The following is a 14,692-nucleotide window of genomic DNA, read 5'->3' on the forward strand; positions in this document are numbered from 1 at the left end:
GCGGCGGGGTGGGAGCTCCCGGGCGGCAGCCGCGCCCCCGCTGGCAAACTTCGGCTCCGCGCTCGGCCCTCCCGCCGCGCCCGGGACGGGCTTAGGGACAGCGTCGCCCCCAGCCCGGGAAGGGCTTTCCTGCCACTCCCGCCCGGAGCTGCCGCCGAGGGAGGACACGGCCGCAGGGTCCCGGGACCCAAACCAGGGCGAGTGGAGACAGAAGTAGCGGCTCTAACGAAAACGACATTTCCCGCACCTTGGGTTGTTAGGGGTTTTTTGTTAGTTACAGAACTTGGAGAAAGGAGACCTCTCTCCCTTTACTCTGTACAAAATATTTTAATCAACATTTGGGTTTAACTCTCACTGCCCAGTTCTCAAAAACGTTGTTTCCCTACACTATTTTTCTCATCACTGTGTGCTATTTTGGGTCAGACAGTAAAATGTGACACTTTCCTCGAAAAAGAAAAAAGAAATATGTGGGGAACCCTTAACTGTTCACAGGTGGACACAGAAGATGAAGATTCACACAGTCGGGAAGCTTTTTAAAAATCTACCTAGGTACAGGATCCTGTGAACCTAGTGACAGTCCTCAAACCAAGTTTTGATCCCAGGACTGTTTCTGGTTCCTCAATTCCACACTGTCAGTTTTCAAAATAGTGCTCTTAGGGGATGCACTCAACAAGCTGCAGGTGCGAGTCACATTGAAATTGGTGATGGTAGCCAAGAAGGAGATCAAGTTAAGGACATTAGCTCATTTATTACATTGCCAATGTCATAAACTGCATTAAAATGTGAATTTTCAGGTTTTTTCTCTTTCTCCTGAGCTTGTCTTAGCTATATAATCCATACACTGAGTGGAGAAGAAGCTCAGCACGTGCCGTTCTTATTTTAAAATCATAGTATTTGCCCTTGTGTCTTAAATGCAAGATTATCAAGGATCAAAACTGTTCTGTGATTAAAATAGAGCAGACAACCCACCACTAAAAAGAGATGCATTTTTTATTAATACCCACCAAACAATACAGAGAAAAAAAAAATCTACATAGCACACCAATGTTTGAGCAAACACAGTAGAAGGACTCAGAAAGAGAACACTACTGACAGAGGTAAGAAACCAAACACAAAGAAGGATTGCACAGTTTGGCGTTCAGTATCGCCACACGTTGGCTATGTGAGGTGACAGAAGAGCGGTCATGGCGCATATTTTATCATGATTTATATAAATTTTTATTTTTGTACAGTTAAACTTTGTCTTTTTTTAAATAAGTATTAAATCAACAGATAAATTTTCTCTGCTGGTTTGAAGAGAAATACTTCTTCAAAACAGGGCACTGCTTTGCTTTTACTTCAATATATTTATCACCAGCAATATATTCACTTTTATGTAATAAACAGATACGATTCTTCCCAGGTAACTAGAAATCTATTTACAACTGAATTCAACTACAAGCCATCTGATGAACTAACAATTTGTGTTAAAATGCTTTTCTCCAGTATTAAGACTGTCATTATTACAAGCATGATTAAACTTTACCTTAGAAAGTTACAGTAGTAAATCTTGCTTTGTTTCAAGTTAGGTTTTCTTTTAAAGAGAGGTACTGAAATTATCTATTCAGATCTGCTGAGTTCAAAAGGCAATCACAGCAGTATGTCACATTAAAATATACATATCTAGAAGGGAAATATCAAAGTCATTGAATGACTCTGAGCTTTCTTAATAAATTTTATGATATATTTGTATAAATATAGTATTTATTGAACAATGCAAGGAAAAAACAGCATGCAATAAAAAGAACATTACAGAGTGTGTCAAGTATGCTGAAATCAAGTATCATGGATAACTGAAGGCTGTGATTTCTTTCTTCATTGCCTAAGAAGAAAAAAAAAGACAAATTAGGAGTCAATGTGAATACAAACTTAAGAGCCCTGTTTACTACTTCATCAAAAGAAGAATCTGTGCACACAATTGTTAGTAATGATTTAGCCAATACACGTGCTACCACCATCACAGTTGTTCTATACTCACTGTCTCCAACACATCCTTATGCACCCAAAATAGAGAGTAGGCTAGGAAAACTGCAGGGACCTGTATCAGGGGACTATGGATCAATGGTGTTTTCAGCAATTAGAGAGGAGACAGCTCCCAAAGAGCTAAAAGCTGAACTGCTCTTTTCTGCACACTGAATAAATACTTGTTAAAGTCTCTGTCTTCATACAGCAGAACTTACTCCTGGACTGACTTGTGCAATCCCTCTGAATAGGAAATATTCTTTGGTCAAAGGTCAAAGAAGCAGAAAAAGAAATAAAGTTCTGTCACAAAAGCTCACAAGCACCAGGATAACAAACATGGTAAATCATGTCATTATGATAGATAGGAGAAGGGTGCATTTTTCAGGAATGGCATCCCTGCATTCAAGTAATCCTCACTGTTGCACAATCAGAGCAAGAGAATCTGACTCTCTATCAGATGTGGAAGAAGAGCTCAAGATGATCAGGACCCAAGAGAAGAGGCTTTCTGGCTTTTTCAGGGAAGACTGAGATGCATAAAAGAATTGTTTCCATTCTTATGCATGACCACCTGGAAGACAAATGGATTCAAGGACTTTGAAGCCGAAGACTGAATACCCAACCTATCTAAACCAACTCAACACTGGGAATGACAGACTGGGACCATGGGTTCCTGTGGAGTATTTCTGCCAGGTTCTGACAACTTGGAAGTCCTCTCTTAGAGGAAGAGATTACAGAATTTTACTTGTTAGCATTAAACTTTTCATAGGTAGGAAGCTCCCATGTATGAAATGAGAGACACTTGAGCCGTTCCAGCCAAAAAGGAAGTCTCGTGAGACTAAAGTCTCTTCTTGTTATGCCTCGTACTTATTTTCTTTTCAGGAATGGAATGACTGCTATACAAGTGTTACCATGTGTGACTGCCCGCAAGAGGAGAACGAGGAAGTGACAGACTGAGAAAAGCACCCTCCTTTCACAGCCCCCCCAGTACTGAAGAGGTACTGGAGCAGGAGTGGTGACAGACTGAGGTTAACTGCTTTGAGAGGGCTCTGGGGGGGACCTATCGTCTTCAAACCTTTTCCTGCTGAAACTGCCAACAGCTAAATCAAATGCAACAATAGTTTTGCAATATGGAGAAATGTCTTCCAGACTGTAATGAACAAATCTTGTAACACAGGCAACTAAGCAGCAATGAGTAATACTAAATAACCATGATATTCACAGGGCACACAGACATATGCATAACACACACACAAACACACCTGTAATAATGACAGAAAGTGCTACAGTACAAAAAAATTACCTTCACTAATTCGTTTTTGTCACCATCCTCCCGGTGTTGGTAAATGCACTGGCTAAGGACAGCATATAGTTTTTCCATGCGAAATATACTGACGTTCTCAGTTACCACGGCAATAGAATGCAGCACTTGCTGAAGAAAAAAAAATGGAAACCAGAGTTCAGAATAGCACAAGATAAGCTGCAAACAGAAAAGGTAGGACAGGTGTATGGCCAACTTCCCATGTGAAACTTTCTGATTGCTGCCACAGAAGTGACTGCAAGTTCTTGTACATGTTCATTGGGTTCCAGGCCTATTATGAAGCAAATAAACGAAAAAACCCAAAACCCCAAACAAAAAAAAACAGCCCAAACAAAACCAAGCAGCTACATTTTGAGGGTCACCCAGCTTATTGTCTGCAAGTAAATTCCAAAGAGGCTCTCTAACACAAGCAGCAAGTTCCAGTGGCACTCCTCTTAAGGAATCAAGTTTTCTAAAAGACGCATTTCATGACTGTAGCTCTGTCCTCACAGCTGAGACCTCTGTAAGGGCTCTATGGTACCATCTCTCCAGTGGGCAGTACCTTCAGAGCACATGCTGCGGGCACCCTGACTCTAGAGAAACCCATGTGGACTGCCTACACAGACATGAACAACACCTTCCTTACAAGGAGAAGTGGAGGGGCAGGCACTGATCCATCTCTGCTCTTTGGTGACCACTGACAGCACCCAAGGGAACAGCATGAAGCTGTGCCAGGGGGAATTTAGGCTGGATATAAGGAAGAAGTTCTTCACCCAGGGGGTGGTCAGGCAGTAGAACAGACTCCTCAGGAAAGTGGCTACAGCACCAAGCTTGACAGAGCTCAAAAAACATTTAGACAATGTTCTCAGGTTCACAGCAGGATTGTTGGAGGCGTCCTATGCAGGGCCAGGAGTTGGACTCTATCCTTCTAGGTCCCTTCCAACTCAAGATATTCTATCCTTCTATGAACACAACCCCATAAAATTCTCACTTAGGAAGCCTGTCTTGAAAAGTTAATTTCTCTCTTCTCACTTCATTTCTTATCATGGCAAGTAAACAGCAGTCTCCTCTGGTTTGACCCACCTCCAGGACCTCAGCCTGGCAATTTCCTGAATTTTCCTCACTGCCACATCTCCTGAAGAAGGCCAAGTCCATTTACCCTCTCCAATTCATGCAAAGGAACTTCTTTGACCCCCTGTGGGTAGGCACATTTTTGACCCTTTCACAAACTGTATTGTAGGATAACTTCTCTCCTACAGGGGACTGGAAAAACCTTGTAACACTGTACCTATATGAATGTAAAATTCTATCACTGGATTTTTAAAGTGAGAAGAGCAGGTATTAGTATTTTATCCAGGATGACATTTAAGTCAACCTGCTAACTTCAAAGTCTTTAAAGTCATCTCTGCTAAAAATCAAGGTACTCTTTCAGTTCCTACTAAAGGAAAACATGCAAACAGCAAGCCAAAACAACTCCCCAGTCCATCATAAAAACTGCCAAGACACTAATAACCAACAGCACTACCAGTTTGTCAGTGGGCTATTTTAAATTCTAACAAGACCTTTCACATTAACAATAGGAGATAATCCAGTCTCCTAAAATTTAGTTCACCAAAATCAAGAACAGCAGTCTACACTAGCTGTGGAAACAACAGTCATAGACCATTATGGGTTGAATCATTTCACCAGCCATACATCCCTGCTATACTTGGTCTGAATTGGCACCGGTTAACAACTGACTTGATTTACAACTCTGTATGTAGCAAGAAAATGTCCTACTTTGGTATTAACAAAATTAAAATTTAAACTTACTTTGAGCTCACAGTAATCCACAAACACTCTCTTTGTGCCAATTTTCATTGCCTTCCCAACGCATCCCAGCTGTTTCTCCTCCACCTGAGAAGATCTTGCACGAGTCATACGGTGTACCCACAAATCTGGAACGACACAAATTTCTTAAGTCAGGATTTCTCTTTCTCTGAAACACAGTATGAGTGAAGTACCCTGTACTTGGAGAAGACAACCTCCCTGCAACAGAGACAACTGTTACCATTTTTCACTGATAAATGCTCGACACTTTTACCTCCTTTCTGGCAAAAATTTCTGCTCCATGAAAACTAGAAACTTGAACACAAAAAAACCCCAAAACCAACACTAGACAAAAAGGCAGGGAAAACCAGGGAAAAAAAAATCCTGTTGCCATTACAGCACTGCACTGTAAAACTCCATAGTAATTTAGGTTAGAAAACACATCTTACACTGCAAACACTAGGACATAACTCTTCTGTTCCACACATGACCCTGGGTGCACACTGTTTGAAGTACTTTAACTTTTTGAAGTACTTTAACTGTTTGAAGCTTTTTAACTTATGCTTCTTATTGCTGGAATAATCCTCATGCAATAAAGGAAAACCAATAATTATTTTTCAGTTAGGTACAATTTGAAAAATAAACTGCAGAGTCAGAAATTCAGAAGCTGTAGAAATACACAATTTGGCTGGCATAATTCGAGGGGCAGCACCATTTTGCAAGAAACAGTGTGCACCTATTTGAGAGACAACTGAGAACAGAAATCAGGAAGGCTAAAACCTGGTAGGTAGTGTAACCCTCCTGAGGAAGAATAAGGGGATGAATGACCTGTTTGATCTCTCACTTACCATCTGAACGTCCGTCTTCAGAAGTTCCGGCTTTTTGACAATCTGGCATCTCACTCTGCTCTCTTAGGTCCGAATGTTCTCTCTTTTTTCCAGGAGGACATTTACCCCCAAGAAGAACTCTCTCTCTTTCATTTTCTGTCCCATTTTTCTGTCGTTCTTGAAGTACATTTTCATATTCTTCGACAGGAGTATCCTGAGAGGATGCAAATTCAGTGCAATCTGTGTTAGACTCTTCATTGCTCTCCACTTCATTTTGGTTTTCAGGAATTTTATTCTCTTTATTGAACTGAACATTCCTTTTCTTTGCTGCAATACTTGAAGATTCTCTATTCCTTTTGCGTTTTCTTTTTGACTTCTCTGCGAAGAGATACAAGGAAAAGTAATCCAAAACATTACCAAAACAAGAAGCATGCTCATCTTACTTGTCTGACAAGGAAAATTACCAAATGAGCTTAAGTACCACTGCCCATCTCCCCAGACATGAGTCTGCAGAAAAAGGAGGAATTTAATGGGGTCACTTAGCTACTAGTTTTTAAAAGATCCAGCTACAGAATTTAATGCACAAAACCAACAGCTTCAAGAGGTTATGAAAACAGAAGTCTTACTTTAGACAGGAAGTCTTACTGCAAAGCAAGATTATTAAGTGACTTAGTCATCTAATATATGTGAACAGAAACATATTTGGAGATGAACCCTCAGAATCTGTAAACTTCACAAAAGTTAGACACACTTTGGGAGGAGATGAAGAGGCACGTTTAAGGGAGTGTTTGCTGGAGAAAAAAAAATCCTCCATAGAGATTTACACCTCATAAGCTTTCTGATTCAGTTAACCTTGAATGCAATTACAAACTTGTCATTTTCCCTTCCAGAAAACCCCACCATCCTTCATACTCATGGAGTACCACACAAGGCCTATGGGTCAAGTCAGAGGCAAAATTCCCAAACATGCCAGCAAGACCAGGAAATGTCACATCATGTCATATGTTTTAAGCCCTTTTCCCCCCTGTCCTATTCATGGTAAAACTGAAGAAAATAATCATCTTTCCTTTACATGTCTATGATTATTGCTCCCTTTTTTTTTTTTCACCCTTTCCCCTTCAATTGGAAATCATAGGAATAGAGTTTGATGTCTTAGGGCAGGGAAGAGGAAAACACTGTTGCATATAACTAAAAACTAGGTAAGCATTCAGAAACTGCCATGTACAACTTTTTTAAGAGGTAGGCAGCATCTTACAATGTCAACCAGCCATTGTACTTGGGACTTTACAACCATATTGAATGAATGATCTCTGGATTTATCCCATGTTTGGCAGCGTATTAAAAAAATTTAATGCCTCTGGCATGAGGAACCAGGCATCACAGGAATGTGTTAGGTCACAAGAACAGAGGCTTCAGCACCTTCTCCAGGAAAGTCTGAGTAAAACAAAACTTGCCTTTAGAGCAGGGGGTACTGACATCCACAGGCACTGCTAGGATCTTCAGTTTTTCATTACACTTTGGGTCTGTTTTCTTACACCCAGGAGCTGAGTCCTCCTTTGGCATTACACAGAAGTAAGATGAAGCACAGTCTGAACCTTGCAATAAAGAAGAGAGAGCAAAGAATGGTGTCGTGCATGGCTGGTTAAAAATACTGAGATAAGTCTTTAAATCCTCAGTGCCAAGAAACGTACCTCTCTGCTTACGAGATTCTTTGATTTCTTGGCAGCGTTGTTCAAAATCTTCATCCATTTCCTCCCTCACTATGGAATAGGCAGTGTCTCTCAAAGCACAGGCTCTGTGCCTAAGGAGACGATCTGAAATTTTACAGTCAGAATTGAGTACTTTCTACCAGCCAATGAACCCCTTTATTTTCTTTACTTAGAAGGTTTTTTTCTCTTGTCATAGGTAGGTTCTGAAAGGTTATCTCAGTCAATATTTTCAGCATGCCAACTGGTAAGTTAATTTTTAAAGCAAAAGCAATAGCTTCCAATCAACATATCTATCACAATTTCATGCCCAAATAAGTTTATTTGATACTGCAACATTCACAACCTGGCCAGAAATGTTCTCTGGGGATCTTTTAAATTATCTAATACCACATCTACTGTACACAAATGACATTTATCAACTTGCGCATGTAAAATTCTTACAAATTAGTGATAAAACCACATCCTTACCTCCAGGATCTTTAGCTGGGTTGTACTCTAAAGCATTGCTACAGATTAGATCAATGTCTTTTAGAAAGTCTCTTGCAGTTGGGTACTGGTGCATGTCAATCTTGGACAGAACTGTGGAGAGGTCCATGGGTTGTTTAATAACAGCATTGTAATCAGGTACCTACAAAGGAAATATACATGCTCAGAGATTTAACATAGCAGCCACCAAAAATAATTCTTTCCATAAAGTCAAATAAAGGACTTCTTAAAAATCCCAATATGACTCATCCAAAGATGCAGAAATTACCCAATTAGCTTCTTGAAAACAGAAAGGCTATTTCAGCTGGCTTTGAAGAGACAGGCTAGGAGAGGGGAAAACAAAGAAGCAGGGAGGTGAGAAGAATGTGTGGGGCAGAAGGGAACCAGCATCCAGAGTGGAACTTGTTTCACTTCCTTTCAGAAAATAACAGCAAAAGTAAAGTCACCTGAGATTCTCTTTGGTTTTGGCAGCAAGAAAAAGGCTGTAGAAATTGCACCTGTGAAGCACCTGTCCTGGGCACCCAGAATGAGATAGCTAAACCCAGAGGTGCCAATTTCTTTATTCAGACAATAGAAGGAGCCTAATGACTAGTTCTATGTTTGTTTAGATTATTCAGATCTAGAAATTACAAGGAAAGGAAAGAAGTCAGCGGACATGTAGGGAAACAGGACCTTGTGGAAATGCAAAGCTATCTCAAATTTCCAGCTAACTTGGAAGTATGTGCCCCAGCCTACACTTATTTAATGAATTAAATGAGAAGCATATGGGAGGAAGAAAAAAAATCACACATCCTTTATGGTTGATCTTATAGCAAGGAAAGCCCCCTGTGTCAGATTTTCAGATTCTGTTCTAATTGCTGCTTCTGCTCCTGTTCTTGCAGAAACTATGGACAGACAAAGAGCTTTATGCTTTATTAAAGCAGCCCTGGAAGAACTGTTTATAATTACAGAGAAAAAGAGAGCTCTCTCCTTTTTACTGCTGTAATACACCTACATATCAAAGCCTTTTCACAAGCCAGCTGTGTTGGCATTTGATATAATTGGCACTTGGACTAGATGATCCTTGTTGGATGACCCTTCTAATGGAAATAATCTCAAGTTTTAAAGATGTTTTAGAAGGAACACAGGGACTTAGCAAACACTCATAACAGGCATTTGAGTGACCCAAAGAGTCAAAAAAAAGTAAAAGCAAAACAAAAATTCACTTCCTGTAACCTGGAGATTCACAATACTATGATCCTAAAGACAAGGATAAACCTTACTAGAAAGAACACACAAACCCTGAGGAACACACACACAGAGGAACTGTGAATACACTCCAGTATAATGGTATTGCAGATCAACACTAAATTTACCTCCTCTGGGTCAACCGGCTTTGTGAATGCCCTGAAACGTCTGTCAATGACAAGTCTGTGAGTCACGTCCCTTAAGTAAATCCTCAGTTCCCGCAGCGTGTCCTCTTCCTGCTCCTCCAGCTGTTTTATTTCTTCCTCTGACAGCTGTCGAGGCTTAGGTGGTGGTGCTACAGGCAGAACTTCCAGTGGCTGCCGAGCTTAAATTATTTGGAAAATTTTAGTCAATTAATGGTACTCAAATACAAGCACATGAAAAACAATTGATAGATAATTACCCCAAAGGAAACACTGTATTGTATTAGCTGTTAACTTACTGCTAGCAAAGTTTTATGTTTTGAATATCCTCACCTGAGTTGTTTTTTGATGCAGGAGGTTCAGCAGCTTGCTTCATAACTAAGTCCTCAAAAAAACTTCTTCTTTCAGCACAGGTAGGCCACTGGATTTTGAAAACTTCTTCAGAATCATTATTAAATAAAGCTTTTATCTAAAGCATGAGGAAAAAAGATATTTCAGATAGAAGGCCACACACATTTTTGTATTTTTTAATATTCTATACCAAAAAGCTGAGTATCTTTCTAAACTAAACTGAATACTCAACTGAGTAAGATAAGCTATGTAAAGTCATCTTCTTGGCTTTAAAATGCTAAATTTTCATAGCAGGGCAAATTGAAAGACCTGCTTTGAGGAATAATACCATCGAAAGTTTGGGCTCCATGAAAAAAAGATGTGATAAACCACTGAGTTGACAGTCACCACTTCCAAGGTTGGTTATTTTGTATTTACCTGCCTTTCTGTTCTTTAGCTTGAATCTTTGTGGCAGCTAGAGAAGGAATGGGCAAGGTTCAACATACAAGTGGCAGCTTTTTGTTAAGATGGCTTTTAAAATTTTGTTTTTAATTGATTTAAATGAAGTCTAAAGTTGCGTATTTCCAGGTTTTCCATCTCTATTACCAAAGGGTATGGAAATAACTTTATTCCATATTTTAGAAAGCATTTAACAACATCACAATAACTTTTGCTACCAAGACAAAATAGTCAGAGTATCATATTCACATTTTGAACACCCTCCTTTAACACTCTCTCCTGTTGTTTCTGAAAACCCAGTGCAGCTTGAGGGGACTGGGGAGGTAATTTTACCACCACAAATGTCTAGAAAGCTCAGCAGGTAGTCTTACTGAATTTTGTTAAGGAATACAACTAAAAATTGATTTCCAAGTTACTTAAATGGAAGTTAGACTTCATCTTTCCAGTACGTCAAGTTTTCACCTACTAGATCTAAAATGAAACTAAAATAATAATGAAATTATTTAAATTTGAAATGATATCCCATCAATAAGAGTGTGACCACTGTAGTTTTTCAGTAAAAATATCTTTCACTTTTCAGTAAAACAATCTTTTTCCTATCTCAAGCACTCTATCTTCTTCACTAAGCATACACCTCACCATCTCGCAGTCACCAAAATGATTGCCTGAAGCAAATTTGTACATCTGTCTAATAAGCATCAGTGTGTGAGAAGGATGAAAGAGTTGGGTTAAAGTCAATCTTTTTACTCAGAAAACACTTCAGACAAATGCTTTCATGCCATTGTTTTGTCTAAGCAAATTTTAAGAGACTTCTAAGAGTGTTTGGGTGCCTAAATATTAACAACATGAATTTGCTTTAGAGTGGCACAGCATTCCCATGCTTCAAGGAGTTATAAACTAACACACAAAAAAAGAAGAGTAAAAAAATATTGATAAATACCTCTTCTGGGAGATCTCCATGTTTTACATCAGTTGTTGCAAGGAGCAGAACCGGAGCAAACGTTGGAATGTTCTGCAGTAGTGTTGTAAAAACAGCTTTCACTGTAGGTCCAACAGTCTCCCACCACAAAGGGATTTGTGGGACATAAATGATACTTGGTGCCGTTCTTTGAGCTTCTCGCATCAACTGGCAAAATGAAAGCTCAGATAAGAAAATGACATCCTGCAGAACAGATACTAAATAACTACGCATCAGTCAAACTGTCTTATGAAATAGGAGTACATGAAGCTAAAATATCAAGACAAATCAATAAATTAACTAGTCCTTAACAATAAGGTAAAACTTTCACTTTGATTCAAACACAGACATGGCTACACAGACAGAAACAGACTTGAATCTCTGCCCAATTTCAGAACTTCTTATGTGTAAGAGAACTCCGAAAGAGCCTCAGCACTCAGCCAATCTGGTGGCGTGCCCAAAAAAACATGACCAGCCCTTCAGCAAGATGTATTAGCCTGGAGAAATTGCCACACAACTGCAACTACACCACTTTCAGTTCAGAGCACACAAACAGACTCAAAGACCTATGTGAGAAGCCTGCTTACAATGCATAATTTCAAGCACATTTTGTAAGAGGCGACCATTCTTTTGTCTGCCTGAAGAGCTAAATCACAACTTCTTACTACCAAAGGATCCATCAGCCCAGATGATACGCTTTGGAAGAGCACAAGCCACTGCTTTACAGATGGCACCTCAATCACAGGAGACAAAATGCATCTACTGCCAGAGGGAAGTGACAAATTTCTCCATGTGCCCTCTCAGATTAACAATATTCAGAGAGTTCCTGTCAAAAGGTGGGGAAGCACACATGGTATATCCAGGCAGTCACTACACAGGGTAGCTACTCATCCACAGATGCAACCATCACATAACAAAAGGAAAATTGCTCCTCCTATGTGACAAACGAGCCATGGAATGTCTGTCCTGATTCCTACAGCTCTCCAATGCTGCTACTAAATTCTGTGAGTTCTGTGAAGATAAAAATATTTTAATACAGAAATGCCAAAAAACATGTACTCCCTGCCTAAAACTAAAAAAGAAGGAAACCAGCATTAATCTGGTTGTATTTCATTTTCCTGGTGATGGAAAGCACCAGTTTAACAATCTAAATATTACACGAATTTTAATTCCTTTACTGCGTGTACTGCAGTGCTGCAAGCTGTACATGTAAAAGAAGAAACCCTTTTCCCCCAAACCTTGACTGTCCTAAAAATATAATAGGGCTTCAGAAAGTGCATGATGCCGTCAGGCTGATGCAGAGCCATCTAATTAGAGCACAGAGGCTTAAGAAGCAATGAAAACTTCCTGGATCCAACACAGACCAGCAGGATTTTTTTGCCACAGAGAGCTTTATTAGCAGCACCTCCTATCTTCCAGAGCTGCTAGCAACAATCTCGCTGCTTCCTTTCAAATGGAAAGCATGACTATGTATACCATCCTTATACAGCATCATTCCATCTAGAAAAAAAGTGGATTTTCAGACAGAAGTAAACTTAAGAGCCTAGTCCAACCAGGACTCCCCTATTAACAATGAATTTTGCTTATTCCACAAGTTTACATACAGTTTATATTCAGTTCATGAATCATACCAGCTTAATGAGAAAAAAGATACCTGTGCACACGTTTCTTCTGGGGATGTGATGCTAACAAACAAAGCAGGCAGGTCTAGTGTATAAACAGGAAACTTCTCCAGGGCATGGATTACTGCAGGTGCCAGATGAAAAGCCTGCCCACACCCTGGATCTTCAACTAATAAGAACCGTGGCCTGAAAGATGTTGGCTGGCAACGAGGATTTCTACAACAGTAAGAAGAAAACAAGTTTAAAAACAAGTGATTAATAGCCAGGCAGATGTTGAAGTTTTTTCCTGTATGGTTTTTTTTTTGGGTAAATATACTCCATGTTCCATGAAATAATAAGCTAGACTGATCAGGAAGACTATCAAAGCCTATTTTCTCAAAAACTGGTACCATGCCTTCACTAAGAAATCCTGCCAGTCCCCAGCATGTCTGCCATTCTTTTAGCTGGGTTAAGTAAGAGCTCTTAATCCTTCAGGGAAGCTGTCCAGCCAAATACACACAAAACTGGTCAGTGACCTGATATGGGACAGAACAACAGCTCTTTCTTTTCTAAGCACAAACCAATCTGGGTCTCTTCACTCCATATACACTACTATTTTCAATGGGTCTTGACTTTAGGCAACTGAGATCTCTACACCTGCCAAGTTTAGCTAAAATTTGGCTGTAGTGCCTGGAGACGATGGTAAGGAAGAAGCATACCAACATTCTAGGAAAAAAATTAATGTGGACACTGAAACACATTAGCTGTATCTGAAGAAGCACTCAATTGGATTGGTTAAATTACTTCTATGGTTTCCTCTTTGAATTGTCAATTAATTTCCTAATCATCTTGTTATATGAGCATGAAACACTTGTGAAGAGGTTTGTGGGTTTTTCTACCTCAAGACTGGTGTACCTTTACTAGCTGAAGTCAAATATGTTAGAAATGAAGCTCAGCAGGTTACATTTTCTGGACAGCAGAATTTACAGCACAGCAATAGAAAGAGAGAAGAATAACTGATCCAACAGTGACAACAATAATCTACTGCTTCAGCTGTTGATTTATAACTTCCACGATAACACATTAAAAAATTAACAAACTCTGTAGGTTAAAGGTACAAAATGTTGTTTCTCACACATTGTTTTAACAAGCTATTTCTCAATTTTATTTCTGATCTAACAGTCTTGGAAGGCAGAAGGGAAGAAGATGGCTACACAAATCCTTAGGGTTCTTTTAAGCTAAAAGGGCAGACAACACATTTTTTGGGTCTTGAACCTTTGGATTAAATCAACACGTTCTAATAATCTGTGGACCACTGACTTAGGCAAATAGGGCAGGGCCAGACAGCTTGATGGGCCAGGGCAGTTTATTCAGTTAAAACATTAGTACCCACTTGGATTTCACACTTATTTCCTGCAAATAGTGACCAACCCCTACACACCCATCACTCCTTCATCCAGCACCCCTCACAACAAAACATTTACAGACCCAGCCATCTTAAAAATGTAAACATAAAGGGGACAAACGAAACCTGTTTAAAGTGAGGAATTCTGCCTTTTCACGATCAGGTACTTTGTGAGTTGGATTCTCTTCAAAGATTGATGGTGATTCCTCTTCACTGTCAATCACATCATTTCCTAAAATAGGATTTAAAGATGAGAGCTTTGACGACTTACCTGAATAGTTCAAATCTCACTCTTGCATTAATACACCTTTGAAATCAGTGCAAGAAACCATTCTCTTGTATTTCATTTGAGGGCATACACTGAATGCTATTTTCTGAAGGGTTCATTCTACCACAGTTTCCATAAAGCTGTCCTATGTCTCACAATTGGCATCAGATTT

The 14,692-nt window shown here is 39.6% G+C and overlaps 1 protein-coding gene across 1 annotated transcript in view; it reads right to left on the minus strand.

Moving 5' to 3' along the window:
• Positions 1–972: 972 nt before the first annotated feature.
• ATAD2 (ATPase family AAA domain containing 2) overlaps positions 973–14,692 on the minus strand; it is a 28,784-nt gene continuing 15,064 nt past the window's right edge. Inside the window, exons 17-28 of the mRNA XM_038163695.1 lie at positions 14,379–14,484; positions 12,901–13,084; positions 11,229–11,414; positions 9,833–9,968; positions 9,485–9,681; positions 8,112–8,271; positions 7,626–7,748; positions 7,389–7,529; positions 5,956–6,312; positions 5,111–5,235; positions 3,302–3,430; positions 973–1,861 (exon numbers count right to left, since the gene is read on the minus strand). Coding sequence (XP_038019623.1) covers positions 1,823–1,861; positions 3,302–3,430; positions 5,111–5,235; positions 5,956–6,312; positions 7,389–7,529; positions 7,626–7,748; positions 8,112–8,271; positions 9,485–9,681; positions 9,833–9,968; positions 11,229–11,414; positions 12,901–13,084; positions 14,379–14,484 — 1,883 coding nt within the window. The 3' untranslated portion in view covers positions 973–1,822. The remainder of the gene's footprint in view (positions 1,862–3,301; positions 3,431–5,110; positions 5,236–5,955; positions 6,313–7,388; positions 7,530–7,625; positions 7,749–8,111; positions 8,272–9,484; positions 9,682–9,832; positions 9,969–11,228; positions 11,415–12,900; positions 13,085–14,378; positions 14,485–14,692) is intronic.

The sequence above is a fragment of the Motacilla alba genome, chromosome 2 (assembly GCF_015832195.1).
Source record: "Motacilla alba alba isolate MOTALB_02 chromosome 2, Motacilla_alba_V1.0_pri, whole genome shotgun sequence".
Classification (NCBI taxonomy): Eukaryota; Metazoa; Chordata; class Aves; order Passeriformes; family Motacillidae; genus Motacilla; species Motacilla alba.